Below are 27,244 nucleotides of genomic sequence, written 5' to 3'. Positions count from 1 at the left end.
CTTTTTACACCTTTGTGCATTAAACCATGGTAATGCGGTCTTTCATAGCTTTTCATTGTCGTGGTCTTTATTAGATGTTTGTCTTTTAGTATATCTCAAATTGCCTCCTGCGATATGATGAGTTACACGTGACCACCCCAAATGTAGTTTGGCAACACACAAGCTATATTTCTAGAGTAACGCGAGGATGGGTGTAGATAGAAAACATCATGTCAAAGCTGATGCCCATGAACAACAAGGTGAACTTCACAGCCAATACTTCCCCAATCGCAATACATAATGACTCCAAGTCCCCCAATCCAACGTAGTATACACAATGAAAATCGAACTTTGTTTTATCAATGATTTGTCTAAGCAGTGGCGGGCTTTTCCTCGACCTTGGTATCCTCGACGGCCTTGGGTTCATTCTTCTTGCCAGTGAAGCTATAATTGACCACCCATGCGTAAGCGATACTACATCCACAAACTGTATAGGCATCTTACCCATTGTAGTTAAGGAAACGGTAGCCTTGGACAAGTTGAGCCACTTCGTTGGTAGCATGGCAAGCGAAGAGAAGGTAGTTCTTTGGCTGAACCGCCAGGGCAAAGCGCATGAACAAACCCGAGTAGACACACAAAGCTAGTAATGACAATAGAACCATGTCAACCAAGACATTCACCTATTCCCATAGAAGCCGTTGCTCACTTACCAACAGTCATGTTGCCTGAAATGTATGCAGGATCCTTCTTCCAGTCAGCAATAGCTGCCAAAGGAATACCCCAGTTAGCAACAGGGCCCCAGAAATGCTATCGTACGAGAGAATGGTTATTCAATATGAGAGGTATGTTGCTGCGTGGTGGGTATCATTCTCGTGGTAGGTATACTCACGGTGCTACAGTGATTGGAGAGAAAAACAAAGGTGAGATGGGGTGAATGACGGGGTGAAGCATGCCATTGACTGAAGCTACCTCATGAAGTAGTTGCGGAACTCCTTGGAAGTGATCTTTTGAACGAGTCTGTTGGCCACGGATCCTGATGCTTGGGACATGTTGGGAAAACGTTGGAAATATAGGTGATAGAAGGAGATCCTGGATATATAAAATCAGCGGCGGTCTACTTGAAGAAAGCGGGGAAAAACTTAAACCACTCGGAGCGGGTGTCTCCGAGCTAATCAATGACTGGTGGCGACGACATGACCAAAGAATACCCAATATCAGTGCGAGGGGATTATCAATGGATGCTGATCACTATGCTCAAAGGCTTTTATACTTGTTTTCTCTATCGTTCGTTCCCAAATGTAGTTGATGATCCTCCTTCACCACCCTATTCCATCCATAATGCATGACTCACAATAGATGAGATCTTTAATGTTTAAGCAGTAGGTTCAAATAAATGGTTCAACATCTTTTCTAATTTATCCTTGTCGTAACGAATATACTTGGCCGGGTTCTTGGTGAAATCCGTACCCTGATACCTATAAAAGATGCCACGTTAATGAAGGTCCACATGAATACAAAACCAAGTGGTAACTTACTTGTCCAAGAAGCGACCATACATTGGCACCAACACATTTTTGACATCGCGAATGACTTGAGCTCGTAGTTCAGCGTCAGGAACAGCATAAGTTGTCTGTGCACGCCAAATTTCTTCAAACTCGGTATTAAAGTTCTATCCAAAGCCATGTGAGCAACCTTATTCAAATAATTGCGCCACTTGCTCTTTTACCTTGAATCGTTCCTTGACAAGTTGTCTTTCTCCACTGCCCATGGAGTTCTTGATAGTACCACCACGCACATAGGTGACATCCATAAGATTTTCCACGCACGGCTTCCATGAATCTTGATAAGAGTCGATTTGCTTCTTGACGAGCTTGCTGAACTTCATCTCCGTCGAGTCATCAAATACGGCATTCAAGGGTGGTGTTCGAATCTGACGCAAGATATGGTTGTAATTGTTGAGCAAAAAGATGGTTGCCAATGCAGGTTTCTTGTATCCTCGTGACCGACTTTGAATCGACATTGTCAGCTGATCCAATGCATCGCCTGTCAAAACATTCAAGTTCAATAATTCATATGCATGGGGATGATGCTAAATGCCTTTACTTACCGAAAAAGCTCTGGAGAAGCATAAATCCTTTTGTTGACTCGCCATAAGGTTGCTGTTGTTCAGGTATATTGGAGAGCGAAATAGGATGGTTCCAGCCACCGTCGCCCAAGATGATCAACAAAGGCTCCACAATGTCTCGCCAAAGATAAAGACGCTTGAGGTAGTTCAGGGTCTATCCATACGATAAGCTTCCCTTTGCATACATGCATGCACACACCCACTGCCCTTACTTACATTGCTTGTCATTTCGTGTACTGTGCCATCACTACTCATATTGGTAAACGCATTGTTCTCCTTTTTGCCCTTGACATCCTCCATAAAGTCGAAGAAAATCTTGAGTGCTGTGAGCTTGAAGGTCGAGATCATATCGGTGCACTCGCTCAAATCCACTTCAGCCGAGAGCTCTTTAAAGATGGGTGCACAATCACGTTCATATTTGTCCATGATATCGAAGATGAAGATGGTGTCATAATAGCTCAAACGTTTGGCCACCATGTTGAGCTGTCGTCCTGCAGATACCAATTCATGCATAGCCGGTGCAATGGTTCCCTTCAGAGCTGCCATTCGCTGTGTAGGATTCTGAAGAATTCTCGTAGCAAACTCTTGCTCATCCTAAAATCCCACTTGTCAATCCCATATACATCCATACACTGCTCCTTGCATCCTATACCAACCTGGATCATCTTTGCAAAGCATTCAATGTATCTCAAGAATTCGCCAGAGCCCTTTTCATATGAAATGCCTTGGTGTCGTTCGGATAGCTGTACCGATTGTGCAAGAGAATGAAGCGATTTGACAAGGTAGGCTGAACGAATCTCGATGTATGGTTTGGTGAAGTCCACAGCATAGCCGATTTCCTTCTCTGAAGCCGAGATATAAGTTGATAATTGTGAAAGCTCCTTGAGCGATCCTGATGGTAATGGCTCATGATCTAAAAAGGAGTGGTCAGATATATATAAACATGAGCCATCCCCACAATTAAACTTACTTGGATCAAGTACGCTTGTAGCATCAATAGGATCACTGACGAATGATAGCCATTTGCGGAATAAGGTCTCGAGATGCAACATACCAGCCTTGAGCAATTGTTTCTAAATGAGAGAGACCCCTTGATATGTTAATGCTACAATGAACCTGATCCATTTCATTCAACATACCATTTGATTGACAGCTTTCTCACACGAACGTAGATTACTGCTTTCAACCATATCCACCGCATCCTTCAATGCCCCCATCGTTTGCAAGTAAGGTAATACATTGTGCTCGTCAGGTCTAAAGGATATCCATGAGCATCATCTCGGCATTATATCAAGTTCTTACCCTTTGGTAATGAAAGCATCCTCTTTGCTTGGCAAATTCAAACAATTGACGATATCATCGGTTGCTGTAAGGGCTCGGTCGATATCTGCATTATGGAGCGTTGGCATATGAGGGTTACATGATCAATGTATATCACTTACTGCTTGCAAGTTTGGTGAGGTTCTGCGTCGAGCTATGTATCGGTTTGATAGATGCTTCCAGCTTCATAAGACGTCCTTCGAAGCCATCCAAGATGCCAATCTGATGCGTGTGTCCAATGAGTTGCCTGTCAACGAGTCATCAGTGCACAAAAAGCTCACCAGATCATCCGAGAGGCCGTCCATTCGTCCCAGCTGTTTGGATAGATAATCGAGCTCACCAGCATCTTCATCGAGACGGTTTAGAGTGTTCTCTCCTCGGCTAAAGTAGTGGCTGAATGAGTCATGGCGATAGACAATGGAAGAGTGGTTGGTTATTCGTTTACCTTTGCATTTTCCTAAAAGAGAGACAAAGCGGCAGGTTACGCGAAGAACGAGCTATGCATGGCACATGTGCTGCTTTACTACAGACTCCGAGTCCACAAGGAAAGCTGATCCCATTGTTGCTTGTTATAATAAATGTCCTTTGTTTTTATTTGTTTTGTAATAAATAGCCAAATGAAAACGATTAAAAGACGTAGGGGATAAAGATGTAAGGAACACGCTCACAATAGCGATCCCAATCCTTGCCATACTTTTTGGCACATCGCTCCATATCACGAGACACACGATGGACAAGGACAACAACAAAGAAACAAAAGTAAAAGTAGGGCAAGAATGAACCAAAACCAGTAATCAAACCCCAAGAGATGGCCATACACAAATCTATAGACATACCATCGATTAATCATACCTCAATCCCCAACATGTAATAATTTTCTTACCAGCAGTGTAATGAGGCTTACGGCAAATGCCCCACCAACCAGAAGTCAACAAAAGGTTACCATGCTCGGTCTTGATATAGCTAGGGTTCTTGATGTGGCCCCATGGCAATTGAGGGAAAGCGTTGCGAGTCATGAACGAACCATTTTGTTCCATACGGAAACGGTTCTTTTGCGAGTTGCCAGTATCAAAGACATAGTAGCCACCGAGCAAGAGGGCGTACAAGAAGATGGTGTAAGGAAGCGAATGAGTGATAGCAGTGCCAGTAGAAAGCTCATAGTTCATCAAATAAATGGAAGAATAGCAGTAAGTGAATGGCACACCAGCCATGTTCCAGAAGATGAGCATGAAACCTAATTCCACATGTCAGATTGCATCTTGTAACCTCTCCAATCACTTACCATCCTTCTCGTAAAAGATATCCCAGGAAGTAGGAATGCACTCTTCACCCTTTTGGCAAGCATTGACATACAAAAAGTGGGCCAACACCATGAAAGCTTGAGGAGCAGTAACTTCACCACGGATCTCATATTGTTTCAAGAGGCACGACAAGGAAATGTAAAAGAGAACAGGCCATGGCACACGAATTTCAGCCCACATCTTAAGATCCACAGGGCCAATACGAGGGTTCAAGACTGCACCCATAAAGTAATCGTAGAAAAAGTTACCCGACATGCGATGTTGAGTACCATTGATCATGCTGCAGATATAGACAAGAGTTGTCATGGTGAATCCCCAAATGATAGCAACCTAAGCAGCCGTTTTAGCTCCATATTCACTTTATCCAATCTTCACTTCACTTACGCTCATGATAGGGCCAAAGTTATCCACAATTTCGGTAAGGCGGAAGATACCAGTGACATGAAGAACAGCCGAGACAACCAATGTAAGATACCAAGCCGACAAGCCATTGCAGAGATATTTCAACTAAGAAAGCACACACACACACACATGTTAGCTTCTTTGACAGGGATGACTGAGGATGAAAAATGAAATGAAAGAATTGATCCCCCGATTCATCCGATCATCGATCGCTCCAACTTACACGTTTGCCCTTCAATGAGGGGATAGGGAGACCTTCCACAACAGGGCCAGGCATAATGTATGCAAGGATAAAGGAAAAGACAACATAGCCCATGTAGATCTTGGTAGCCTTGAGAGTGGGTGCGACAGCAGGAAGTACCTTGCCAACAATCTCGCTCCAGAACCATTCCTTGAACGCGTCAAGAGTGAGAGCGTCAGGGTAATAAAAGTGGCCTTCATGAAGCAACAAGGCACCGGTCATGTACACCATCAAAGAGGGAAATCCAAGCATCTAATACGACAAGACACACACGCTAAGTGATAGCCCTTTGCTTATCGCGTGTGTATCAATGAACCTACCATAGCAGTGACACCGAGCGGGCCACCGAACTCGTAGACGATTTCCTTGTCAAGTTTGACATCGAGATTGGTAACATCTGACTTGAAGAGAGGAACGCCATTTGCGTTGGTGGGGCGTTCCTTGCTGGCGTCTTTGCTGGACATGGTCAGCGAAAAGGAAGAAAGAGAGAAAGCGGAAAAAGAAAACACAACAAGTGATGCGCTTTAAGATTGCCAGCAGCGGCAGCCAGCGAATCTTTTTTTTTCCTTACCCGTATCCTGGTACATGCACGTACCTGATTATCCATCCTTTCACCCCATTCCTTGGATACAGCTTGTTGTCGCCATTTTGCATATGTTTCGTTGCCATGGATTTTAAATGGTATACCTCGTCTTTGGTTTCTTAGCAACGATGCATGAAGGCTGACCAAGCTGTAACCCTTGCAGCCTTGTGTGACTCTAAATAAACGGTTCTGGAAGTAAAAGTCTTTCCTCTATTAACACGTAGTTTATATCATTTCCCAACCATCCCATCCCGAATGTTATTAACGTGACCCGGGAGAGTGAATTGGCAGGGCATATGCCAAATTGCACCGGATGATGAATCATTGGTGATGATATCACATGCACCAGCGCTTTGCATACCGTTTCTTTCTAGAGGCAATCGTTCGCACTGTAGGCGGGCATAGGTTCCACAGCTTGATAACCAGGCCTTTCTTACTCGTGTATCACGTTTTCTTGTAACTAGTATAGGATGGGATGATGAGCGGCTACTACATCTCGCCATGTTACCATGCAATGAGGATGTCTATTTTGAGCCAATCCAAGGCCGCAGCTGCAAGCTTGTTGTTTGCAAAATATTCATGCATCTCAACCGGACATTAGACCAAGCACATTGCTTGATCGAGAAAAGTCATGTTGCGACGTTTGGATGTTGTACATCAAATCTCTTTAGCACATGGATGATAAAACCATCTCACAAGGCAATCACGTGGATACATAACCCGAGATCCTCCCTTGGAAAAAAAGAGCTTTGTACTGTAAAAGTATCTTTGCCTGGTGCTGAAAAGGACATGCAGGAAGACTCAATCATGCAGCAACGTTCCAGAGTTTATGCGCGGCCCTTTTGAATAGCAATACTTCATAAACAGCCGGCTGATAGACCATTTCTCGCAACCACCCTTTTTAACCAACCCAATGGATATGAACGATTGTCCTGCTCCAGCCCATCATCTCCATCCTTCAACTTTCTTGATCCGAGAGGATTTGACTGAAAAACGCTCAAGCACAAAAGTATCATCCAATATGAGAAAAATCATTTTGCAAAGTTATTTGTAAACTGCTACTTGATAGCCCATTCCTCCCGTTCACCTTTGTTTCCCAATCCAATGCATGTGAACGATTCTCCTGCTCCAGCCCAGCATGCCCATCCTTCAACTTTCTTCATTTTGCAAAGTTATTTGTAAACTCCCATTCACCTTTGTTGTCCAATCCAATGCATATGAACGATTGTCTTGCTCCAGCCCAGCATGCATATCATTTAACTTTCATGATTCGAGCTAACCTGGTAGTAAGGTAATGGCTGTTGTTGGATCATCATTATCATGTAAAGTGTAAAATGGCACACACCCTTCTGCTATATGTGAGGATCATTTATCTTGTTTACGTGTACCTATTGTCCATCGTGAGGGTGATGATGACGATGGGTGGATGGTGTGTGTGTGGGGTCATTGAGTGGCCTCAGTGTAATAGCAGTAGGGGATTTAAACTTGGGGGTCGGTAGCTCTACGACTTGAGACAACGCTTCTCTTCTTTTTCTCCCACCTTTCCTTATTCCATTCACGGCATTAAGATCAAGGTTATGTACTATAAAGGAATGCTCTTGTTGGCTGTGAGCTATTAATGTAGTTCTGAACATGCATTGTCAGGGAGTTAGCTGAAGAATGAGCGTGGTGGGTGGTTGGTGGTTGCCATGGCGATATCGTTGCTTCCTCTTGTCCGTTGCTATTCCCGCCTTACGCTTGGTGTCAACAGGTACATTCAGAGTCCAATGTTGCAGCCGAACTGGTTCCATTGACGTGTTAGCTTGTATAGAGGGCAAGTGTGGTTTCAAGACGTTGGCTGGTTTGGCGTTTTGTTTCGGCTGAACTATACTACACCATGGTTTTCGGTTTCTAGTAACCAACAACAACGGGTCTTTGTGTATATGGAAAAGGCAAGTACAATGAGGCTCGCTCAATGAAAAGGGTGTTCGTAGCCATGTGTGCTAATAATGAATTAGATAGGTTTCTTTGGTCAGGCAATGCAACGGGGGCATCATCTCTCATCCATCTCTTTGGTTCAAGTCCCAGCCTGTATCAAGTGGCCGCTACATCGTATCTGCACTAATGAAAGTGTGCTGGAAAAACTGCTTGGAACGCGTCCAGAATATAGGCATGCGTTGAGGTTGAGGATGGGTCGATGATGATGGGGTTTTGGGAAGAGCATGGTCACCGTGTTGAGGTAAAAGGGGATTTGCCGCTCGGCATTGAATGTGTTTAACCGCTTTAGCCTATTATAATGTTCGGCTCGTTCTTTCCCTTGAGGATTTCTTTCATGAGGTGGAAATGATTGGAAGGATTGGGGATCATGCTTTCTTTGGAGAGGATGAATGAGAACAACTATGAGCTTGGACTCGAACGATGTCCTTCCTTGCGCTAATGGATCGAACTGGCTGTACGTGATTCGTGCAGTGCTTTCTGCAAAGAACAAGGGATCGTCCGACGTTGCTCCGTACGGTGGTGATTTGGTCTGTGAATTCTTTCTGAATTTGCTTTCTTCCTTGGAAGGGATCACTAACGGTATACCAAATCATCATTATTCCCGGCATCATATGATTAACTTGCTTGCTTTCTTATTTATAGGAGACGACGATTACGATGATCACCTCATCCACACAATGGTAATTGTGCTGAAGCAACGAGATTCAAGGGAAGCCTGCAAGATCCATTCTTTTCAACTTGTGTATTTTTGGATGTTGGTGTGACGGATGAAGTTGACGACTGGTGACAGTACGAGTAGGAATGATGACGGAGGACGACTACGACGATGGTGGTGGCAAAGTATTTTGGTCTTTGCCAGCAATTAAGCTAGATAAAATAAAGCATTTGTTTATTTATTTTATGCTTGTTGGAGGTTGCTTGTGGATTACATACTATTGTCGAAGATGGAACAACTAAAGGTGGTCCGGTTATCGGTGATGCAAAATTACATGGCTTTTGTGATACAATAAGGAGTGGGAAGTGGGATGAGCTTAGAGAAGAGAAAAAGTGAAAGAGATCCCTCCAAAATGAGTTTCAGGATGAGTGACTCATTCAATATGTATATGTATCTTTTTACATATACGAAATTGGTTCTGCAGCTTGACTTTCTTCTACATGCAAATGTGATGCATACCTTGACACACCTTCATTGTTGGATGCTGTTTACTTGCGTACCTTCACAAAGGCAATCATCATCATCATCCATTTGTGCAGCAACCTGTCAAGGACATGTCTCAATGTCGCTCCACCACGTGCGGTTTAAGCACAAGCTCTTCATCTTTCCGTTAATGCAGCCGACTTTATCCCAGTGGGAAAAAGCAACTCCATCACGCTTACAGCATAGGTAAAACATAAACGTGCTGTATCTCCGAACTTTACGGCAAACGTGGGGTTTTATTGATGTGCTCGGCTTGGCCAACTGCACCTTGGTGCCAGTTTCCCGATCCAGCTTGCCAAATCCGGAAATTTCGCAAGCTCTTCGCCACCAGCCAAACTGGATCTGGGGTCCGACCTCTTCGACGACGACGACCAAAAAATATTTTGGGCTGTTTGCATTTGATGAACGCGAAACTTTCACACAAGGTGCTGTTGGCCGACATTGTGCTCTATTTAAAACCCTGTGTTTCATTGTAAAGTTTGGAGATACAGGCATCTTTATGTTTAATAAGCGATGCTATAGCAGAATCCTTCGTTCAATGTCAAGTCGCTGGACCCTGGCAAGAGCAAAGACAGAGGAACCTCTTTGTGTAACTCAGCTACTTTGCATGACTGGAAGGATGGAAGGATGATACTGTATACTATTGACAATATCCCGCTTACATTGCGAGCTAACAGCCATTTCCTCACAATCGGCAATGTTGCCATTTCTATGACAGTGGAACGATGCTCCTGCTTCAAGAACATTCCATTTCCATGATTGGATTATGTTGATCCGAGTTGATTTGAAGGCTACGCTCATACAAGGTTACTTCCAGTTGAGCAACATAGAGCATGGATTAGAATCATGTGGATTGATGTAATCCCTCTTTGGCTGTATCTCCGGTCAAATCAACTCGGATCAACACTTAATCCAATCATGGAAATGAATGTCTGACTTGGGAGAATCGCTCACATGTCATAGAGTGGACAACGGCCCGGTGTGAAAAGTAGGCTGTTAGCTCACCAATGAACGGGCTTTTGTCAACGGTATACAGTATCCTTCCATCGCAGTGCGGGGTCTCTTAAAGTCCGGCGGCTGTTGTGGGCGGGCACTTCCCCCGCAACATCACGCTACAAACGTGCCTGTATCTCAAACTTTACAATGAAACACAGGGTTTTTAATGAGCAATGGGCTCAGAAGCGGCCAACAGCACCTTGTAGGCGAAAGTTCGCGTTGTCTCCTCGGCGGCCTAAAAAATATTTTTTTGGTCTTCATCCAGTCCGAGTTTGGCTGTGTATTATGCAGCGCTTGATCGCTAAAACGGGCTCTGATGGCTCAGCTAACCCGCGCTCTGAGCACCTTTTGTTGCCAGCGTGATGCTATATGAGAAGTGGTCTTTGTTTAATGTAAAGTATCTGGAGCCCTGGAGAGCCAAAGATGCAGAAGGACCTCTTTGTGGGCGGCTGACGGGAATCAGGGACCAATGCATGACAGGTACGCAAGCGTCATTTCCAGGTCATACATTGGCAGCTAATAGCCATTTTTTGTGCATTCCCAACTTTTGTGCATTCTATTGTAGGTGGACGGTGCTCCTGCTCTAGACATTCATTTCCATGATTAAAGTGAGTTGATCGGCTTGGGCCCGGATTGGTGCAGCTACTGGGATTATAGTTAGAGCTACATCAGTATGCTCTATGTCCAAGAGTGATGTAATCTCTCTTTGACCGCAGCTCAGTCAAATCAGCTCGGATCCTTCTGTCATGGAAATAGTGTCTAAACAGAGCATCGTTCCCATGCAGTGGATCTCGCAACAATGATGATTGGATAAAAGTGGCCGTTAGCTAGCAATACATGCATGTTCTAGATGATCCATGATAACTATACATTGACCCTTTCATTTCATGCAAACGCAGCTGTGTTGCTATAACGACCACTCCCGCATCTTTTGCTCTGCCAGGGTCCACCTACTTGACAATAGACAAAGTCCCGCTCTTCATATATCCACGCTTACAAGCATAAAGATGCCTGTATCTCGGCGCCCCCAATAGAACGTGGGGTTTTTATTAGAGCAATGGGCTCAGCAGCTACTTCCAGCACCTTGTGTAGCGAAAGTTTCACGTTCAATGTAAACAAAAACTAAAAAATATTTTTGGTCGTCGTCGTCGAGGTCGACCCCAGATCCAGTTTGGCTGGTAGCGACATGCGAATCTGGGATTAGCGAAATGAACTTCGTGTTTTACGACACAAGATCGCTTTCACCCGAAGACCGTTCTATTAAAGACCCCACGTTTGATTGTAAAATCTTAGGGGCTTTTATTAGAGCAATGTGCTCGGCTTGGCCAACTGCACCTTGGTGCCAGTTTCACGATCAAGCTTGCCAATCCTGTACTCCGCAATGTCGCCACCAGCCAAATCCGATCTGGGGTCGACCTTCAGACGACGACGACGACCAAAAAATATTACGGCTGTTTGCGACATTGAACGCGAAACTTTCTACACAAGGTGCTACACAAGCCGAGCCCATTGCTCTATTTAAAACCCTGTGTTTCATTGTAAAGTTTGGAGATACAGGCATCTTTATGTTTGTAAGCGTGATGCCATGGGAAGTGGTTCGTTCACGCCGTACAAAAGATGAGGGACCTCTGTAACTCAGCATGGGATATACTATTGACAATATCCCATACATGCATAACAGCTCATATCGGCAATGCCAGCCCATTCTATGACAGTGGATGCTCCTGCTTCACATTCATTTCCATGATTGGATTATGTTGATCCGAGTTGATTTGGCTGAGCTACGCTCATACAAGGTTACTCAGTTGGAGCAACATAGAGCATGGTTAGATGTGTGGATTGATGTAATCCCTCTTTGGCTGTATCTCGGTCAAATCAACTCGGATCAACATAATCCAATCATGGAAATGAATGTCTGAAGCAGGAGAATCGCTCACATGTCATAGAGTGGACAACATTGCCGATTGTGAAGAAATGGCTGTTAGCTCGCAATGAACGGGCTTTGTCAACAGTATACAGTATCATCCTTCCATCCTTCCAGTCATGCAAAGTAGTTGACAAAAGAGGTTCCTCTTGATCTTTAAGAAACCTTGCCAGGGTCCAAGCGACTTGACATTATCAATTTATATCACGGTTATATTCAAACCCGCTAATGCCGACAGGGTTTCAGCAATGGGCTCGGCTTGGCCAACAGCACCTTGTGTGAAAGTTTCGTGTTCACGCAAACAGCCCAAAAAATATTTTTTGGTCTTCGTCCTCGTTGAAGAGGTCAACCCCCAGAGATTCAGTTTGGCTGGTGGCGACATTGCGAATTCGATTGGCAAGCTTGATCGTGAAACTGGCACCCAAGGTGCAGTTGGCCAGGTTAGAGCAATATTTGCCTCTAATAAAACCCCACGTTTCATTGTAAAGTTTGGATATACAGGCACCTTTTATGTTTGTAAGCGTGATGCTATATGAGAAGTGGTCTGTCATCAAAGTATCAGACTCCTGAGAGCCACAAAAGATGCAGAAGGACCTCCTTTGTGGAGCTGAGCTAAAAAGTCCGGACTTCAGGGACAATGCATGACAGGTACGCAAACGTCATTTTCAGGTCATACATTGGCAGCTAATAGCCATTTTTGTGCATTCCCAACTTTTGGCATTCTATTGTAGGTGGACGGTGCTCCTGCTCTAGACATTCATTTCCATGATTAAAGTAGGTTGATCCGAGCTGATTTGGTTGACATGCTCACACAAGATTACATCGGTTGAGCTACATCGAGCGTTCTCTATGTCCAGAGTGATGTAATCTCTCTTTGACCGCAGCTCAGTCAAATCAGCTCGGATCAACCTACTTTAATCATGGAAATGAATGTCTAGAGCAGGGGCATCGTTCCCATGCAGTGGATCTCGCAACAATGATGATTGGATAAAAGTGGCCGTTAGCTAGCAATACATGCATGTTCCTAGATGATCCATAAAGTAACTATACATTGACCCTTTCATTTCATGCAAACGCAGCTGTGTTGCACAACAACATCCTGCATCTTTTGCTCTGCCAGGGTCCACCTATCGACAATGAACAAAGTCCACTCTTCATATAGCATCACGCTTACAAACATAAAGGTGCCTGTATCTCCAAACTTTACAATGAAACGTGGGGTTTTTATTGTTAAATGGGCTCGGCTTGGCTAACAGCACCTTGTGGGAAAAGTTTCACGTTGGTCGCAAACAGCCCAAAAAATATTTTTTGGTCGTCGTCGTCGAAGAGGTCGACCCCCAGATCCAGTTTACTTAATGCAACCTCTCATGGTAGCGACATTGCGAAATCTGGAGATTGGCCACGATGAACTTCATTGTTTGACACAAGATCGCTTTCACCCCGCCAAGGAAGACCGTTCTATTAAAGACCCCACGTTTGATTGTAAAATCTTGAGATATGACTGTCTTTATGTTTTCACTATACTACAAGCGTGATGCCATATGAAAGGTGGCCTTTGTTCATTGTGAACTAGCTTGATCCTGATAGAGCAAAAGATGCGCAGGGGCGTCTTTGTGTAACTCAGCTGTTTTGCATGACTGGAAGGGTTGATGGATAATACCTACATACTATTGATAATAATCCATAAGCTGCGAGCTAGCAGCCATTACCTTACAATTGGCATAGTTGTCCTTGATATGACATTTGAACAATGCTTCTGCTCCAGACATTCATTTCCGTGATTCAATTGTCTTGATCCGAAGGTAGGTGTACAACCCGTGCCCCTCGAGATTGCCCATCGTGAACTTGAAAATGGGTCACAAGGTCCTTTCGAACACACTGATCAACGCTGTTCTCATAAAGACGCCGTGATACATATTGAGATTTGTGAATGGCAGGACGCATATGTGGGAGAGATCACGTATGAATTGATGTACTCGTTACTTGAGCGTTGCTCGGTCAAATCCTCTCGAATGAAGAAACTTGATGATGAAATGATGGGCTGGAGCACGATCATCGCTCCCATGCCATAATATGGGCAACGATTGGGATTAGGAGGAAGTGGCTATTAGCCGGCACTTCATGAACAATGAGGCAAATGAACATTGTTTCAGTCCAGCTTACAGTATTACAGAGGTATTCTTTTATTGTAAGGATGGATGGTATATGTCTTTGTAAGGTGACTAATATCATTACTCCATAGGTAATGAGAAGCCATTCAACAAGGGAAGCGAGTACTTATGCAGCATAGATATGAAACTAGTAGTAAGACCGACAACAATACTACGCGAGCTGGTTACACGGTGCCTGACATGATCTGTATGGTCGACGAAAGAAAGAGGTGGATGATTGGTGAATATGTGCATTAATAATGAGACGCCTTTATCAGCCACGTGGGTATGCAATCAAGCATTGTCAGCAGATGTCAAAGGGAAAGGGCTATATTGAGTATAAAGCGGAACACGTGATCCATGGAAGAGTCGGCGGTTATACCCACATGAAATATACACCATGTCGGTTTCCTCGACCAATCGAAAGTAATTAAAGCTATTCTCCCGAAATGCAGCATGTCCTTGTGTCATGTATTCAATCCAACTTGACCACTCGATAATAAAAAGCAATGATGAATAAGCATCTTGAAAGTATCAGGACATGAATACATGGGGGTTAAGAGTCATTTTCACATGCAATAAGGAATGATTAAGGTGCTTTCCCCACACACAAAGGTCGATGATTTGACTCTGTTTCAAATACAGAAACTCAAAAAGGTGGAGAAGCGAGTATCCTTTGCACCATTGTCTTCTCTCCCTTTCCTTCTTGTCTCCGGCCATATCCTCTTTCTCACCCATGTCATTTGCTCAATTCGCCAATGGAGCTGAATGTGGACCAGCTAACCCAATGGCAGGTCTCATGAAGCAGTTTCACCAGGATCGCTCGCTTCAACAAGTACGTTGTCACTCTATACGTTTATTGAGAATCACACCGATCGCTCACCATGGTGGTCATTCTGATATATAGGATCGTTTTCATGGTGCTGAAGCAGAGAGCTCCAAGGTATGGTAGATTGGAAACTATGATATGACATGAGTGTCGTGCTAATAAAGATCTAATGAACAGGCTGGTGGTTTTCGTAGCCGTGTGAACGCAAGTGCAGCAGTTGATAGGCAGGTAATGTAAGGGATGAATGGGATAGAATGCAAAGAATGGTTAGTAACCAAGGTGTAGTTTACTGAGGAGTTCTTACGTGATGATATGACGAGACCCATGCAACAACAACAACAACATCCAGCATTCGAGTTTGGAGGTTTATCGCGAGAATTAGAATCGATTCATCACAAACAAAAGCAACCGGCACATCCGCATCAGTGGACAAATGATTTCATGCATCAACAACATGCAATGCCTGTAAATGATCCAAGTCAGTATGAGGAATTTGATAGAATTTACGAGCAAAATCGTATGCAAGGTACTATTTTGGAATGAGTAATGCTTGATCCAGATTCAGCACTAAAATCCACCTTAGCTCAACAATGGCGACAGGAGTTTACTACCTTTGAACCAGTGCATCAGCAACCAATGATGGCACAGCATGAACGACAAGCATTTGAAGCAGCTTTTGATCAAGCCAAGCAAGGCGCAGAGATTAATTGGGATAAGGAATTCGCTGAACGAGAGGCGATTACCAACAAAGAGGAGCCAGCTAGTGATGCATGGGTGGATGACTATATCAAACAAAGTGGATCAGAGACATCAGGCAATATGTGGAGTACCGAGTTTGCCGCTAAGAATGAGCGAGGATGGGCCGAGGAATTCGAAGAGCAACAACAGCAACAACCAGCACCAGCACCAGCTCGAACAGGAAATCCTTTGGATGATTGGATTGCCATGTACAAACAAAGCATTGCACCATTGAATACAGCACAAGATGCGGCATGGGATAATATGCAAAAGGATTGGAATCATTTGGGAACCGGTCAACAAGGTCAAGGTTATCGTGCAGTCAACCCTGAATACGAGGCATATCGATTTGCTATCGACAATCCATATACAAATGATCCTACAGCCATTGAGCGTAAACAGCAACCCTCTCTCACCGATACCATTCTCTCTCTCGAAGCAAAGGCAAAATTGGAACCAAACAACGCCAACACATGGCAGCAGCTGGGTCTGTTGCAACAAGAAAATGAGCGAGATGGCGCTGCTATCGCTGCATTGAACAAGGCACTTTCTCAAGATCCCAGTCTTTTGAATGGATGGCTCGCACTGGCTGTGAGTTACAGCAATGAGAATTGTAGAGCAGAAGCACATGATGCCTTGGAAAATTGGATGAAGAACAATGAAAAGTACAAGGACCTTGCAAATCGATCATCATGGCGACAAGATCGACATGCTCATATTACTAACATGTTCCTTGACGCTGCTCGATCAAGCCCTGAACTCGATGCTGATGTACAAATTGGTCTTGGTGTCTTATTCAACATGTCAGAAGAATACGCCAAAGCCGTGGATTGTTACAAGGCTGCTCTTCAAAGCCGACCACGTGATTATCTTCTTTGGAACAAATTGGGTGCTACCCTTGCCAACGCAAAAGAAACATCTGCTGCCATTGACGCCTATTTCAATGCACTTGAAATCAATCCATCTTATGTGCGTGCTCGTTACAATCTTGCTATCAGCTGCATCAATTTTGGTCAACACCGAGAAGCCGCCGAGCACTTGCTTACAGCTTTGGCTATTCAACAAACGGCGGATACAAGGGTACCGATGGTCATGGATCAAAACGGCAATCGTGTTGCGTTGCAGACTGGTATGAGTGACAATGTATGGGATAGCCTGAGAATGCTCATGTCCACGTAAGTATTTTTTTGTTTGTTCAATGGATAAGGCTTCATTCATTCATCATGCTTCTTTATAGGATGAATCGCCCTGATCTTGCAGGACAATGCAATAAGCGTAACTTGGATGCGTTCCGTGGCGAGTTTGATTTCTGATAAAAGTTAGCTTGATGGATCTTTAGACCTATTACAACCCTCACATTATTATTTGTATATTATCAACCTCCTGTTTTCCTTTGCTTTCAAATATAAGAATTGTTTTCATCCATACATAAAACATGAACAATGCTATGTACAAGTTGAGCTCCCGATGATAATCCTGTGTGCTAGATGGCAGATGCTGGATCCAACCCACCTTGGTTGCACAATCTCGATTGGACCCATGTACATGCTCTACCTTGCACTCGTTGCACAATACACTTGATCTTTCGGTAAACCAAGCCATGTGCGTTACTTCAATACACTTCCCACAATGCCCCCGTGCTTAGCATGACAAGTTGTATTCTTTAGTCTATGACAATAGCTGTTTGGGAATATATACAATGAAGCATAGGATAGCATGAGTTGGGGTAGCAAGTAATTTTGAGCTATGTTACAAAAGAATAAAAGGAGGGAATGTTTGTGTGTGTGTGTGTGTGTTTTCTTCTAATGGGTGACCTTCATAGTTGATATGAATAAGTGTAAGAGATCATGATGATTATAGGCTGATCAAGCTCTTTTCTTGTTGTCCAACAGCACCAGCAAATTCAGTCTTCTCAAAGAGCCACTTGAAGTATTCGTATACGCTCCAAGAAATGGCCGTGCTAGGCATGTTGGTAAGCACACGGGGCTTGTAACCTCTAAAGAAACCACGCAAGCCATAGCGTTGCTTGATGATAGCCATAGCATCTAAAAGTCCACTTGCATTACGAATACGAGGATCAGATGATTGACCACGGGTTTGCAACAATGTCTTGCACACGTCCAGCGGTGTAGTGACGGATGAAGCAAAGGCACCGGCAATAGCACCCGCTAATACATGCGTTTTTGGATCATATTGACCCATAGGATTAAGCAATCTCCGCGAATACTCATAAGTGGCAAATTGGATAGATTGAAACGGTACCGACATGGTGAGCGTTGTTGGTAATGAAACGTAAAAGGCCGTAATCCCTTCCTTTGCAAAGACGGTGCGTGCACATTCACGAACATTCTTGTAAGTGGATTCACGGAGCTGCATGCGTTGCTTTATCACTAAGAAGAAACAATGGTCATAGGTGAGACATATGAAAAAATAACCATCACCGGTAATACTGTACCATCAAAGGGTGTCATGAGTGCTTCATGGGCAAAGGTGGCGCATGCACCAGAAGCAAGAAATGCAAGTGTGTGGTTGTTGCCATCGTCAGCTGCCAACTTGTCTTTCATATATTCATAGGTGGCAAAGTATAAAGCATGTGCAGGGCCTGCACCCATCACCACTGAATTGACACCTCGCCATAGATTGCTGAGATTGATATTGGGTTTTGCCATGACAGCAGTAGCAGTGGCAGCTGCTGGTTGACCACTACTTTGGATTACTTGCATGCGAGTCTACATTGTTTATACATGTGTTACACGGGACCGGGCTCATGTGCTTGGCGTCAAGTTGTATATGCTCACCTTGATTGAATCAACAGGAAACATGGCACAGTGTTCCGCAATACCGGCAAATGCCCCTGCAAGAGCATTCTGGGTCATTGTTGAGTTTTGGCCAAGTGATTCATAGTCGTATTCTTCGGTCATGACGTGCTGTAGTTTCTCTTTTTAAAGCTTGTGTATAAGGAAAATAGTGAAAGGAAAAAAATGGCGTCTATGTGTGTGTGAAAAAGGGAGAGAAAAGAGAAAGCAATAAGGCAAGGTGGTGCAAACTCGGCTTGTTGCTGCTTTATTTCTCATTCACCGCTTTTATAGATTTAATGTCTTTCCCAAGGAGAGTGAATCTGATTACCAAGATGGCAAGGAAAACGTCCGCCTGGCCAATCACGTTGCATCTGATAAGTGATGCGTCGCTGCCGAAGTGCCCCGCAACTGTTTTTGACAACCTTTTGGTAAAGGACAACAAACTACATGTCCCATTGTTGCTGTTCACTGCCGAAGTACCCCGCAACTGCTTTTGAAAACATTTCAACATGCAAAGAGCAACCATATCGCACGTCTCATTGTCCCATCAGATAAGACAGCAAGGTATATCCACATTCGAATTAAGTTTTTAATACATCAAGAGTGGTCATTGATCTTTACTCGGCGACGACGCCACCTCCGCTTTTTTCCTTGTTGGCATGGTGATGGTCTCCTTCTCCTGTTACAGTAGCCATGGTTACGACATTCCCACCCACACCACTTGGTGCGATGCTACCATCAGCTAAAAAGAATTGGAATGGTTTAGGGCCGTCGTGATGGATCATCATATCCGAATTACGATCTTCTTGTTCAGAGATATCATCATCATCATCATCCTCGCTTTCGGTATCGGATCGACCATATTTGAGCTGTTTGATAATCAAATACGATGCCAAAAACCCTATTGTCAGGCTGAGTTATTCTGATGTTTCTTTTTCCCAAGCACTTGACCCAGGGTTCATGTGCCATGTGTAATCAGATATGATCTTCAACACAACGCAAACATGGATTTGACTTACAATCGATCGTGTATAGCATCGGAGTACTTCCGCCGAGAACCTTTTGAGTAAGCAAGATGCCTGTAAGTATGTTGGACAAGCATACACCAAAGCTATTAATGGATGCAATTCATGTGAGCTCATTTGTCATTTGGTATTCAACATTGATTCTCGTTTTACCAGTAGATTAAGCCCTCTGTTATAAGGGTTTTGTGGATACTTGAGCCGAGAACTCGGTAATGCCTGTAAATCACTAGAATAAAGCACCATGACAAAAAAGTGTTGGATACACAATCAAGGCATGATTTGATAATGACAATGGTCGTTGCTATACATGAATGTGAGCCTGCATGTACACATGGTGGCTACGCTTCCCCAATTGTCTACTTGCGGTAATTCGTGTTACACACGCCTTGGCTCATCATGGATGTGGATCGGGCAATGGTGATGTTAGCGCATATGAAAACTGCAAGGCCTACAATAGGAATAGCACCAAGCACGAGAATGATTTTTGATCGATTGTTGCCCAAGTATGCCTTCCATAGGAGTACTGATTGTAATGCAATGTCTCCCACATTGACACCAACGACTGAAAATATGAGAATCTATTAAATGAAAGGTTACACATACATCATTCCAACCCAGTTAGCATGAATAAAAGTGACCTACAAACATGCAATCGACTCGTGTCAACGATGCGAGCAAAGTTACAAAATTAAGAATGATTCCTAGGAATGCTTGTGCGAATACAATGGCATGGATGGGTTTGCGCACCTTGTAAAACATCCATCCTGCTCGACTGGATTGCCATGTGAAGCAGCATAGGCCAATGCTGGCAAGCATTATTGAAAAGGCAGCTTCCCTTGTTGTAAGGGATAAATCAGATGTAGGTTGTTCCATTTGTGAGAAGATGATGTATGCGTTTGATTGTGTCTTGGTGTGTGTGAAAGGGTTCGATCGGGGGATGTGTCAGTTGTGCCGTCCCTTTTTGTATTAAAGATGTTTACGGGGCTGATAATGGCGTAAAAAGTTGGCCAAAGCTGTAAGGATCTATTGATGGGTACGTTGTTCTCAATTACAGAGGAAAAGATAAGAGGAAAAGGGACACAAGATAAAAGAGAAAACGATCAATGGATTGAAAGAGCTGTCCTTTGGTGATGGGTGGAAAGCGATTGGCTGATTATCTCAAAAGACAACCTGCATGATCGGCTAAAGAGAATAATAGCCAATCAGTGCTAAGGATTCTCTTCTACCTTTATGAGGGGTATCTAGGAAAAATGGGTACCAATGCATTGTCCAAACACAGGCTTCATAGGATGTCCAATGGCGGTGCTGCTTTCTCTGGATCAGCTCACCAGTGTAGCATATAGTTGACAACAAGGGGTCATCCCAAGGCACATTGTGACATAAAAGACGCCTTTAAATAACGTCAAGGAGGATCAATGCACAAATAAACAACAAGGAAGTATGCTTTGTTAAAGCTCTTTTGGTATACATACCTCGCAATCACAATAGCCTAACGTATCAGGAGCATCATAGCAGGTCCATCCTTATATACGATTACGCACATAGCGTGTGCGTGACAATGGCAGCGATTATGGTGGTGAAATCCTATGCTTTGACATGCAAGCAAAGGACAAGGACGATTCATGGCATCAATACATGTATCACACACTTCATCCCATCGTGATCATAACATATCATTAGCACCAAGCCATCATCCATGCATAATGTTCGGCAACGGCCATCACGTTGACCGCGCTAATAATCCCACCCATGATAGTATCACAGTCGAAATGGATGGTGTGACGAATGTTTCAATCATCACCAACCTTACACAGGTCTTCGTATCCAACATGCAACGTGTGGGCTTTATTGAAGGGTTCAAGTAAAGCTGACAAAGTATAATAGCGTCGACCGGATTTGATACCGCATTTTCCATTTTCATCTTGTACGAGTTACCCAAATCTTGAATCATTAGGTGTGCCACTGCTTCATGTACACATGATCCCATACCGCGCGCAAGTGACAGCCGTGATGGTTACTGACTTTTCCAATAATGTGGAGAAAAGGGCTTGGCAATTGGCTCAGCATGCATATCTGTTTATCTGGTTAGCTGCTTGGATGATACTACTGCTGCTGTCGATCATTCGTCGTCAACATTACAAACAAAAAGCACATGTTCATATCGATAAAAGTGATGGTACAATATACTAACCATAATAATCAATGTTACATTTGTAAAAGTAAAGGGAATAATGGGTACAGATAAATGTGTGTGGAAAAATAGGAGATAAAGAAGAAACTAAGTGTTACAAGGCAAATTCTACATTCTGTAAGAAAATCATTTACTCATTTCCACCAGCAGGCACCTCCTTTTTCTCATCGGGAGTAGCGGATGATGTGGATGATGTTGTTCCATTATTACCGGGTGCAGGAAGCTGTGCCTTTTCGTCACCACGCTCTGCGCTGTCACTACCACCATTACCATTCTTTCTGTGACCAAGTGGGTTTTTGGGATCAATACCACGGGCACGTAATTCCTTTTCAGCACTCCAAACGAACAATGATTTGGTGGAGAAGATCACATCAAGCTCTTCAAGAGAAAATCCAGCCGTTTCAGGGTAAAGGGCCCAAACAATGGGGATTGCAGCAAAGTTGAGAGCACCAAATAAAAAGAAGGTACACCATTCTGCAAGTAGGAGAAGTACCATCAAACAACAATGAATAAATGCATAATGAAATATGACAAAGAGGATGACTTACTGATAGAGGCAAGAAGTGGGGGAGTAATTTCCATGACCAATGCATTGCCAATGCTCCAACCAACCACACTCCAAGCGCCACCACGAGCACGCACTCGTAAGGGGTAAATCTCAACCTATTATGTATATCAAGGACCGATTTAGTACTATTCTCATTTTTCCTTTGCAACCCTCGTTTTTGGAAAATGACAAGAGGTGCTTGCAAAACAAGTAAAATTGGGCCATGATCTTACCGGATAAAGCCATGGTACTGTCAGCCAAGTCATACCAAAGAAGCCCGTGTATCCGAAAATAAAGACAGCGCTTGCAACACCAAATGCCTACTCACATACACGTTATACAACATCCTTTCCATTGATCACATCCCCAGCAACAGCAGCAGCACACTTACCGTGGGTTTCCACTCAAGGTATTCGGTCTTGGTTAAAACAGCGACGAGGATTAGGCAAATGCCTTGACATACAGCGCCATAAAATAGGGTGAATCGACGACCCCATCGGTCCAAAGTAAATACAGCAACGAGCGTACAAAGCATGTAAGAAATATTGTTGAATCCAGAAAGTAGCTGAGATGTGCGTTCTGAGAAGCCTGAATTGGAAAAACTTTCTGGTGCATATACCGTAATCTTCAAATCGGGGTCATGTGAGTCATGTTGCAACCTGACATCGTGTTGGGAAGATTACTTACCACACCTGTTGTATTTTCCGAATCGTATTGTGAGAACATGTACAGGTTAGTATCCAATAACCAGGTACACAATGCATGTATAACTTACCAATGCCGGTCAATTCTTGGATAATTTGCAACCAAATAGAAAGGTGTACTCGACGTGGGATGTTGAATTCGTCGTACTTGAACAACATGTTCCAATAGCTAGGTTCGCCGCCTTGTTCTTCTTCGAGACGTAATGTTTCACGGATATCTTCAAGCTCACGATGAACAGCAGGATGATTATGATCACCGTTGCCACGAAGTGCTGCAAGGATATGCACGGCTTCATCGACACGATCCTTTTTCACAAGCCAACGAGGGCTCTCAGGGAAGAAGTTGATACCAAGTGCCAAAACGATCAAAGGGATGAGTTGAAAACCGATAGGGAAGCGCCAACGCATCTCACCAGGCTCTTCACGTAGACCATATGCGATCCAGTACTATGATCGAAATAGACATGTCAAGATGATGTCGTCAACAACAACGGGATGAGTAGTGTATGACTTACGGCAATGACGACACCGAAAATGTTGAGCGTAAATTCCATGGCAATAAACATACCACGACCTGTGTGTACGACAATGATGATGGAGATGAGCATTTCTGTATTCTGCAAAAAGTAGCACAATGACGGGCTTACTTGTGTAATGACTTGTTTCGGCTGACCATACAGGAACAATGGCGTTACTTTTTGTGTGTGAATATGTATAAAGTTAGAGTTACCAGCAAGGTGACGATAGAAGTGGGGGAGAGGGAAGGGGAAACAACACTTACAGATGGCCGGTACCGATACCAGTAATGATGCGTGAGCAAATCATCCATGCGACATTTTGAGCAGCCGTTTGCAAAGCAGCACCAAAACAAGCAAATGCGCAACCAACCAATACAGTTCTAATACGACCGATTTTGTCACCAACCCAACCACCTATATCGATTCGTATAAGCACCATCATCATTTTCAAAGAGGTATGTGATTGTTTTACCAAGAAGTGCTCCGATCAATGTGCCAGCATAATAGACGGCGACGACACCACCCAAAAGAGCTTCATTATCTTCAAGGCCCATGATTTGCTTGTAGTTTGGAGATATATTGACGCCACTCATGACACCTTGATCATACTATGATATGATGTAAATCTCAATAAGAGGGTTGTTGTTGTTGTATGATGATCCACCCACTTACACCAAAGAAGAAAATGCTGAGGCCGGCAGCCGCGTTGATGGCCAACACCAGCTTATCGCCATAAACACTGTCCTGAAACTTCCACATGCGTGGGGGGGAGAAAAGAAAGACGTGAAACAGAGAAAAGTGCAGAAGAGAAGACGTGGCTGCAAGGACATCTTGTATATTTATAAGCTATTGCACGAGTATGGAGAAATGAGAAAGAAAGAGGTAAAAAAGAGACTTACCATATCAAGCATCCAAGGACAAGGGAAACATTACACACAGAAGGTTACGCCCAACATCACAACACCCTGCGTGCGTGTGGGGGTGGGTGGGTAGGTGTCGGCTACTCACTTCCTTTATATCCGATTCACACACACACACACACGCATACGTCGACGTATATGATTTTGCTGATCCACAAGTTGATTTGATGGTGGCGCCATGTTGTGTATATAGATGGTTGATATAGATCATGAATCTTGATGATGGGAATAGAAGCACGGACCGCCATTCACCCCATATGCAGACAATTTTAACGCTCTTGTATCGGGTGGGAAGCGATGATGAGACCAGAGAAGAGGAGAGAAGAGTTGCACAAGAGCTCCAGCCAATAGCGGGGATTTTATGCCCGATTTGTCTCCCCAAAAGCAATCGTAGTCGGGTCCACTCCTCACGTGTGATACGGTTTGATCCGTCAAGTAAAGAAATCGATGAAAGACGCAATACACCCATAGAGCCAATGTCATTCCTCTTCGTGATACAATGTACTACTTGACTCCCTTCATCCAGAGGATGTTGTGCTGCTGCTGATGCTCCTCCCATCGATAGGGTAAAATTCCTACTATCCCATAACATTTAGAGACGACCTTTTCATTGTTGATCATTGTTGTTGAGATAAATTACCTGATTTATCACATGGTCCATTGTAAAAGACTTCTCAGAAGCAGTGGCTTTCCATCCCTGTGGTCATGATGGTGATGATGATGATTGGCTTGGGTGGGAAACTGCCAGATTCAATCAAGAAGGAGGAGGAGGTGATGCAAGATGGACGCAAGTTTATACTATTCGGGATGCATTAGTCTTAGCCTGAGACAAACGGGGGGATGTTGACTTACGTGTGATATTGCTTAGCATTGACGTTTGCGTGTGATAAAAGAGGCGAGAATGAAAACCTTCCTTCCTCAAAGTGTCAGATGAGCATTGTCCCTGGCAATCATATGCTTCCAATAGATGCTACTATCGCCGCCGCTTTGTTGTATATAAATGTTGTGTGTGTGTGACACCTTGCTCTTTTGTGTCAGCATTTCCTTTTCCAAATGCTGTAGCGATCGAAGTACAGGCACATTTCCCACACTGGTTGTTGTTTGTTCATCGAATTGATATCCAAAAAGAGCGTGCTTTAATGAAAATATGAGATCTAGTGAAGGGTTGGGAAGCTGCTGCTGCTGCTACTTACATGGTGTCTGTAATGCAATAAATGATCGCCGTTTGAGCCATGATAGCGCCTTAACAATGCTCATTTCATACACGCTCTCTCACAACAGTGACAGCCAAGTGTTTGTGAAGGATGCTGGTGGATCACGAGGAGCGAGTTGGGCTGTGCAAGCTGGTGAAATAGAACGTGCCTTCATAGCATCGTCTGTTTGCAATCAAAGGCGTAGACTTCCTTGTTGGTAAGGTTGCTGCTGGTTGATATTAGTCGTCTTCAAACACGTCCATCGGTCGTCCATTGCTGCTGAAGGATCAAGTAGTCATTTTCAAACACGTCCACCAGTCGTCGATTGCTGCTCAAAGTTAAAAGGTTGGACAAAGGTACGGTATTGCTCATTAAACGTGATAGTCAACAAGTTGTTGCTGATCGAATGCCGATTGGAGTTGCTGTAATGTGAACGGTGTGCTCGACGCCTTCGACATGTCGTGGATTGCCATTGTCGCCTTTGGTGGTAATACGTCCATGTTGGTTTGCTCATTGGGTGTCAAAAGGTGAAAGTGGAGAAAAGGAACAAGAGCGATTTGCATGATTCGGACATTCGCTGGTTGTGGATATGGCAACCAACTCAACGAGTACGTAAAGCCAGCAACAAAATGAATGCCGTGTACGGGCCAATGGGTATCCATAGATGCCCCTATTAGTAGTATCATCATTATCACGCAATGCATCATCATTATCTCGAATAGTACATAGAGGTGGTTGTTATATTACACGGTAGTACACATTAAATGCTATACATATTATTTTTACATTGGAGGATGCTGTAAATGTTCTTCATCATAATTATCTTGCGTTGGTGATTTGTCTTGTGGTGGAAGTTTGCCTTGTTTTTCTAATTCGGCCACTTCAGCAGCAGCTACACACATGCGATGGTTAGTGATCACATTACACATGAGCAAGCAAAGGCAAACTTACTAAGAAATCGACCACCAGGTCCACGAGGACGACGCATCGCATGTCGATGTCTACTTTCATGCAGGTATGGTTTACGTGCCTTTGCATTACGATTCATTTCTTCAAGTCTTGCACGTGCTGCTCGTCGTTTGAGGATGCGATGATATTGTTTAGCATTGACATACAATGGTTCTTCTCCCGCTCCTCCTGCTGCTCCTGCTGCTACAATAGGTTCTTGGTGTTGTTGCTGTTGTATAGCTGTAGATGGTGGTAGTTGGGGTGGAACACCCGTTGCCATGGTTGTGGCAGCCAATGGTTGTGGAGGAGCTTGCGGTGGAGAAGTTCCCATCATGGCCGACTGCATAATATTATTAACTTGGTTCAACCCCCATGTTTATAGTTCTCTTACCAGTGAATAGGGAGAAAATTGCTGCCGAGCTTGCTGTTGCTGTTGTGTTTGCTGTTGCTGATCTTGCTGTGGATCATAGTCGAATGGTGCATGGCCGAATGACGATGGTGGTGGTTGCTGTTGAGCTGAGCTTGTTGCACCGGGAATACCGTATGGGTGCTGGTGGTGCAAGAGTGGCTGTGAGCTGTTATCGGTCATAGAGAGTTTGGCCAATAGAAGGAGGGTAAAGAAACAAGATGCTTCAAA

The 27,244-nt window shown here is 43.9% G+C and overlaps 9 protein-coding genes across 9 annotated transcripts; 1 reads left to right on the top strand and 8 right to left on the bottom strand.

Annotated features, from left to right (window-relative positions):
• Positions 1–350: 350 nt before the first annotated feature.
• Positions 351–1,028, bottom strand: O0I10_005758 (uncharacterized protein; the record flags this gene model as incomplete). Its single annotated transcript, XM_058485796.1, has 5 exons — positions 351–423; positions 484–619; positions 690–743; positions 865–872; positions 949–1,028. The coding sequence occupies 5 exons, from the start codon at positions 1,026–1,028 to the stop codon at positions 351–353; spliced, it is 351 nt and encodes a 116-aa protein (XP_058343319.1).
• A 323-nt stretch (positions 1,029–1,351) lies between these two features.
• Positions 1,352–3,877, bottom strand: O0I10_005757 (uncharacterized protein; the record flags this gene model as incomplete). The annotated part of the gene is made up of 12 exons (XM_058485795.1): positions 1,352–1,454; positions 1,515–1,648; positions 1,706–2,022; positions 2,087–2,258; positions 2,321–2,698; positions 2,761–3,017; positions 3,075–3,177; positions 3,244–3,358; positions 3,407–3,491; positions 3,547–3,646; positions 3,706–3,805; positions 3,870–3,877. 12 exons carry the CDS (start codon positions 3,875–3,877, stop codon positions 1,352–1,354), a joined length of 1,872 nt encoding a protein of 623 aa, XP_058343318.1.
• A 174-nt stretch (positions 3,878–4,051) lies between these two features.
• O0I10_005756 (uncharacterized protein) lies at positions 4,052–5,832 on the bottom strand (the record flags this gene model as incomplete). Its single annotated transcript, XM_058485794.1, has 6 exons — positions 4,052–4,248; positions 4,308–4,658; positions 4,707–5,055; positions 5,110–5,232; positions 5,351–5,620; positions 5,689–5,832. 6 exons carry the CDS (start codon positions 5,830–5,832, stop codon positions 4,052–4,054), a joined length of 1,434 nt encoding a protein of 477 aa, XP_058343317.1.
• A 9,100-nt stretch (positions 5,833–14,932) lies between these two features.
• O0I10_005755 (uncharacterized protein) lies at positions 14,933–17,076 on the top strand (the record flags this gene model as incomplete). The annotated part of the gene is made up of 6 exons (XM_058485793.1): positions 14,933–15,031; positions 15,104–15,139; positions 15,203–15,253; positions 15,311–15,551; positions 15,609–16,938; positions 17,001–17,076. The coding sequence occupies 6 exons, from the start codon at positions 14,933–14,935 to the stop codon at positions 17,074–17,076; spliced, it is 1,833 nt and encodes a 610-aa protein (XP_058343316.1).
• A 541-nt stretch (positions 17,077–17,617) lies between these two features.
• On the bottom strand, positions 17,618–18,684 carry O0I10_005754 (uncharacterized protein; the record flags this gene model as incomplete). Its single annotated transcript, XM_058485792.1, has 3 exons — positions 17,618–18,153; positions 18,219–18,492; positions 18,562–18,684. 3 exons carry the CDS (start codon positions 18,682–18,684, stop codon positions 17,618–17,620), a joined length of 933 nt encoding a protein of 310 aa, XP_058343315.1.
• A 1,258-nt stretch (positions 18,685–19,942) lies between these two features.
• O0I10_005753 (uncharacterized protein) lies at positions 19,943–20,459 on the bottom strand (the record flags this gene model as incomplete). The annotated part of the gene is made up of 2 exons (XM_058485791.1): positions 19,943–20,164; positions 20,229–20,459. 2 exons carry the CDS (start codon positions 20,457–20,459, stop codon positions 19,943–19,945), a joined length of 453 nt encoding a protein of 150 aa, XP_058343314.1.
• Positions 20,460–21,907: 1,448 nt separating this feature from the next.
• On the bottom strand, positions 21,908–24,305 carry O0I10_005752 (uncharacterized protein; the record flags this gene model as incomplete). The annotated part of the gene is made up of 11 exons (XM_058485790.1): positions 21,908–22,251; positions 22,326–22,440; positions 22,558–22,644; positions 22,716–22,949; positions 23,012–23,016; positions 23,100–23,475; positions 23,544–23,602; positions 23,676–23,722; positions 23,810–23,960; positions 24,019–24,154; positions 24,219–24,305. The coding sequence occupies 11 exons, from the start codon at positions 24,303–24,305 to the stop codon at positions 21,908–21,910; spliced, it is 1,641 nt and encodes a 546-aa protein (XP_058343313.1).
• Positions 24,306–25,960: 1,655 nt separating this feature from the next.
• On the bottom strand, positions 25,961–26,173 carry O0I10_005751 (uncharacterized protein; the record flags this gene model as incomplete). The annotated part of the gene is made up of 1 exon (XM_058485789.1): positions 25,961–26,173. The coding sequence occupies one exon, from the start codon at positions 26,171–26,173 to the stop codon at positions 25,961–25,963; it is 213 nt and encodes a 70-aa protein (XP_058343312.1).
• A 268-nt stretch (positions 26,174–26,441) lies between these two features.
• Positions 26,442–27,196, bottom strand: O0I10_005750 (transcriptional activator hap2; the record flags this gene model as incomplete). The annotated part of the gene is made up of 3 exons (XM_058485788.1): positions 26,442–26,551; positions 26,611–26,947; positions 26,999–27,196. 3 exons carry the CDS (start codon positions 27,194–27,196, stop codon positions 26,442–26,444), a joined length of 645 nt encoding a protein of 214 aa, XP_058343311.1.
• Positions 27,197–27,244: the final 48 nt, after the last annotated feature.

This window comes from Lichtheimia ornata, assembly GCF_029851405.1.
Source record: "Lichtheimia ornata isolate CBS 291.66 chromosome Unknown scaffold00024, whole genome shotgun sequence".
In the NCBI taxonomy this organism is placed as follows: domain Eukaryota; kingdom Fungi; phylum Mucoromycota; class Mucoromycetes; order Mucorales; family Lichtheimiaceae; genus Lichtheimia; species Lichtheimia ornata.
Note: the sequence above shows the minus strand (reverse complement) of the source record. Positions and strands in the feature narration are given on the sequence as shown.